The 4694-nt window shown below is 53.3% G+C and overlaps 2 protein-coding genes across 2 annotated transcripts in view; one reads left to right on the top strand and one right to left on the bottom strand.

The window, feature by feature from the left end:
* WDR38 (WD repeat domain 38) overlaps positions 1-3335 on the top strand; it is a 4966-nt gene extending 1631 nt beyond the window's left edge. Inside the window, exons 3-9 of the mRNA XM_010844044.1 lie at positions 1244-1360; positions 1475-1572; positions 1933-2013; positions 2238-2369; positions 2491-2640; positions 2986-3033; positions 3125-3335. Coding sequence (XP_010842346.1) covers positions 1244-1360; positions 1475-1572; positions 1933-2013; positions 2238-2369; positions 2491-2640; positions 2986-3033; positions 3125-3199 — 701 coding nt within the window. The 3' untranslated portion in view covers positions 3200-3335. The remainder of the gene's footprint in view (positions 1-1243; positions 1361-1474; positions 1573-1932; positions 2014-2237; positions 2370-2490; positions 2641-2985; positions 3034-3124) is intronic.
* Positions 3336-3445: 110 nt separating this feature from the next.
* Positions 3446-4694, bottom strand: part of RPL35 (ribosomal protein L35) — a 4371-nt gene continuing 3122 nt past the window's right edge. The window contains exon 4 of the mRNA XM_010844043.1: positions 3446-3629. Within this exon, the coding sequence (XP_010842345.1) occupies positions 3480-3629 (150 nt within the window). The 3' untranslated portion in view covers positions 3446-3479. The remainder of the gene's footprint in view (positions 3630-4694) is intronic.

Below are 4694 nucleotides of genomic sequence, written 5' to 3' on the forward strand. Positions count from 1 at the left end.
TCCATTGAGTCGGTGATGCCATCCAACCATCTCATCCTCTGTCGTCCCCTTCTGCTCCTGCCCTCAATCTTTCCCAGCATCAGGGTCTTTTCCAGTGAGTCGGCTCTTCGCATCAGCTGGCCAAAGTATTGGAGTTTCAGCTTCAACATCAGTCCGTCCAATGAATACCCAGGACTGATCTCCTTTAGGATGGACTGGTTCGATCTCCTTGCAGTCCAAGGGACTCTCAAGAGTCTTCTCCAACACCACCGTTCAAAAGCATCAATTCTTCTGCGCTCAGCTTTCTTCACAGTCCAACTCTCACATCCACACATGACCACTGGAAAAACCATAGCCTTGACTAGACGGACCTTTGTTGGCAAAATAATGTCTCTGCTTTTTAATATGCTGTCTAGGTTGGTCATAACTTTCCTTCCAAGGAGTAAGCATCTTTTAATTTCATGGCTGCAGTCACCATCTGCAGTGATTTTGGAGCCCCAAAAATAAAGTCAGCCAGTTTCAGTCATTTTTAAGTGTACAGTTCAATGGCGTTGTTTACTTTGTTGTGCAGCTGGTCTCCAGAACTCTCATTTTGCAGAACTGCAACTCTGTACCCCTTGAACTCATTTCTCCCTTCCTCAGCCCCTGGCAACCCCTGTTCTGCCTTCTGTCTCCAGTTTAACTAAATACCTGGTGTAAGTGGAATCTTTCAATATTTCTTTTGCTGACTGACTTCACTTGGCACAACGTCCTTTATATTCATCTGTTTACCCACTTTTTTGACTGTGATTGAAATCAAGTCTTGTCATTTTCTCTGTGCCTCGTTTCTTTAGAATGGGGATAATAGTTGCTATCCTATAGAATGAGATTAATGCAAGCAAAGCGCCTGGCTCCCAGTAAGAACTCAGTAAATTATATTTAAAAAGACAAGGGAAATCCGATAATTATAGGGCAAATTGCTTCATGTTATACTAGGCAAAGTCCAGGGGCCGGGGAGTCAAAGAGGATAATGTAGAACCTAGGCTGGGCTGAAAGGAGGTGTTTTATTTGATTTATTCATCTTCCAGATGGGCAAACCAAGTTTGCCATTTCAGACCAAAGGCATGGAAGCCCAGGAATTTTCCAGCTGGTTGGAGGATAAGGGTTAGAAGGGAGTGAGAAGGGAGACAGGCAATGCAACTGAAGAAATCAGCAGGGGTTTAGACTGCAAGGGCTGGAGGTGGAGGGTAGCTCCCCATTGCTTGACCATGGCCACCCGCCCCAGGCCCCGTGAGGTTCTGCCGCTTCTCCCCTGATGGCCGCCTCTTTGCTAGTACCTCCTGTGACCGCACCGTCCGCCTGTGGGATGCCGCAGATGCCAAGTGTCTGCAGGTCCTGAAGGGTAAGTGGGCTGGGGGGGGAAGACTGGGAGCCAAGCAGCCAGGCCTGGGTTCCTGTTCAGACCTTGCCGTGTCCTATGCCACCTCACCTCTCAACACCTGGCGGGTGTCTACAGGTCACCAGCGGAGTGTGGAGACCGTCAGCTTCAGCCATGACTCCAAGCAGCTGGCCTCGGGTGGCTGGGACAAGAGGGTGATGCTTTGGGAGGTGCAGGTATGTGGAGGGGCAGCCAGAGGCCTGGGATCCCAAGAGGCCCTCCACACGGTCACCCTTTCCCAACCGGGAAAGGTTGTTCCATCTTCGCCACTGCCCGTACGCACACCTGGTGTTCCACTTCCTTGCATCTAGCTGCAGCCACCTCCCCAGGTCCCCTCCCACCCACCCTTGTACCCCAACTCCTCTGCCATGAAGTGCTCCCTCTTCTGTCATGAAGTGCTCCCTCTTCTGTCAAGGCCTTGGAAGCCCCTCCAACCCCTACGCAGCATGACACTACCCAGGCAGGCTTGCACAGAGGGCCCGGGGTCTGACCCATCCGAGGTGGAGCTCTCCAAAGCTTAGGGCTCTCTCCTCCAGTCAGGCCAGGTGCTGCGTCACTTTGTGGGACACCGAGACTCTGTCCAGAGCAGTGACTTCGCACCCAGCTCAGACTGCCTGGTGAGCCCTCTGCCCCGGCCCCAACAAGATGAGGCAACTGGGAGCCCACCCCCATTTCCATTTCCCCACTTGGGCCAGAGTGGTTAAAATCCCACACCTTGACTTAGCTCTTCTGAGTCTGTCCCCTCTATAAAATGGGGATTCTGCAGGTGCAATGGTGCCTGCTTCCTGTGGGCGTGGCCAGCTGAGGAAGCAGGCTCCACACTCAGGGCAGCTGTCTGCAGGCCACTGGCTCCTGGGATTCTACCATCCGCATGTGGGACCTCCGGGCAGGGACCCCTGGGATCTTCCACCAGGAGCTGGAGGGTCACAGAGGGAACATCAGCTGCCTGTGCTACTCACCATCTGGCCTACTGGTGAGCTGGGCTGCCTGAGTTCTGGGGTGGCTGCCAACTGCAATTCTGAGGGTCATGGGCCACTTGGGGGGCAGAGGATGCAGTCCCCAAACCTATATGCTTAGAGCTGTCTGCTGTCCAGGCATCTGGCTCCTGGGACAAGACCATTCACATCTGGAAGCCCTCAACCCGAAGCCTGCTCATCCAGCTCAAGGGCCACATCACCTGGGTGAAGAGCATTGCTTTCTCCCCCGATGGGCAGCAGCTGGCCAGTGCTGGCTACTCCCACATGGTAACCCCTCCAGGCCTTCCTTCCTGCCAACTCCCACCTCACACCTTCCCTCCCAGAGCCCTCAGCAGGTCCAGAAATGCCCAGTTCCCTATCTGCCCTCAGTAAGCTACCAGGGGTAGAACCCAGATACCAACCACTTCTGTACCTAATGCCTGGCACTCATGTCTGCACTGGCCCAAATATCACCGCTGCTGACATTTCTGACTCAATTTCAGGGCAAAGAACATACTGCACCGAATGTCTGTGTATTATGCAGCCCTTGTTAAACACACCTCACAGACAACAAAATTTTGTCAAAGACACCAGCCTGTAAGACTTCCCTACCCGTCACCTTTTTATTTCCAGGTCAAAGTCTGGGACTGCAATACAGGAAAGTGCACCGAGACTCTGAAGGTAAGGTCCGTGGCCGAAGCAAACAAGGGTGCAGTGGAAGGTCTGCTGGGGAGGCCTGCACCCCCAGAGCCCAATATTATGCTTTTGGCAGGGGGTTCTGAACGTGGCCCATGCCTGTGCCTTTATGCCAGATGGGAAACTCTTAGTGTCTGGAGCTGTTGATTAGACAAAATGTCAAGTCCACCACAGATCACCTTGACTTGCTCAAACCGAACATCACCATCTACAGCTCTCACACCTTCCACCCCTGCCTCTCCATGCCCAGGGGGCACAGGCCCAAAGTAACCATAATAGAGCACCCAACAGATCCCTATGGCCAGGGCAGCAAGCCTGCTGGAATCCATCGGGCACCTGGTAACCATAGCCACTTCCCCAACAACTGAAGCCCCTATAAACACAAAGCAATGCCAGCCAGTGGTCTGTCTATTTTATTGACAGCTGGATGCTCAAGCCTTGACTGCGTACTTCCGGAGGGGGTACAGCCGCTCCTTCCGCTGCTGCTTCTTGGTCTTCAGGTTCTCTTCATGCTTGTTGAGTCGGCGGCGCATGGCACGTGTTTTCTTGGGCCGCAGATCCAGGGGCTTGTACTTCTTGCCCTGGGTGAGGGGAAGCAAGGGGAACCTGAGGACTAGGGTTTGGGAGCACTGCAATACCTAAGGCACCCCGGAGGTTGGAAATGAGGTGCCAGGAAGTGACTTGAGGGAAGTGTGTGTCGGGGAGATGTCTGCCAGGTGCCTGTGGTGACAGTAACACTGAACACATGCATCTAAGGAGAAGATCTGGCATGGCCAAGGCCATCCTGCTATGAGGGGCAAAGTTCCTACCTCGGCTCCTGTTCTCGGGCCTTTAACAGGAGATGGATCATCTCTCCATCTCTGCTCTCACTCCACTTCCTCCCCTGTCAGTTTAGGTGAAGCCAGCTCTGATGGTCCCCTTTGTTCTGCCAAGGCCCCTTGGGGCCTCTTTCATTTGAAGCGCTGTCCTGTGTGCTGGCTTAGCCACAAATGAGACCTGCTCCCTGCTCAAGGAGGTCCCAGCCCACCAGAAAACAAGTGGTGCGCTGGTGTGGAGGAGCAGAGAGACTGAGGAAGGCTTCACCTCACAACTGACAACAGCCTCAAAAGCGAGAAACCAGAGTGGGCATGAAAGCCCTGCACAGTGACAGCTCAGGTTGGGAACTGCCAACAGCCTGGAGGGGTAGGCACAGGGCAGGTGGGTGTGGGGTTCAGGACATGAACAGCCTTGGGGCAGAAAACTGCAGGGAAAAAGCTACACAGGAGATGAGGGCAAGCTCTGGGGGAAACCTGAAAGTCTGCCCATCCACACCCCTCATACCGCTGATACAGGTCAGGGCTTCCTGCTTTCAATCTGCTAAACACCTAGAGCTCTGCTTGTCCAAGAAAGTAGCCATAGCCACACACGCTGTTTACATCTTCCAGTCCCTATAACCACGTAAGTGCTTATAACCATGTAACAGGCACAGGGGACCAGAGGTTAATTTATCAAAAAGTGCTGATACAGAGACCTCATCTCTACCTCCTGGAGCCCTGCCTGGCTTGTATGATGGAGTGTACTCACTGGATGGTCATGGAGGCAGTTCTTCCAGGCCATACCTCTACACGGTTCCCTCAGAGCCTGATAAAAGTTCCAGACCCAATTCA

The sequence above is a fragment of the Bison bison genome, unplaced genomic scaffold (genome assembly GCF_000754665.1).
Source record: "Bison bison bison isolate TAMUID 2011002044 unplaced genomic scaffold, Bison_UMD1.0 scf7180017864193, whole genome shotgun sequence".
Classification (NCBI taxonomy): Eukaryota; Metazoa; Chordata; class Mammalia; order Artiodactyla; family Bovidae; genus Bison; species Bison bison.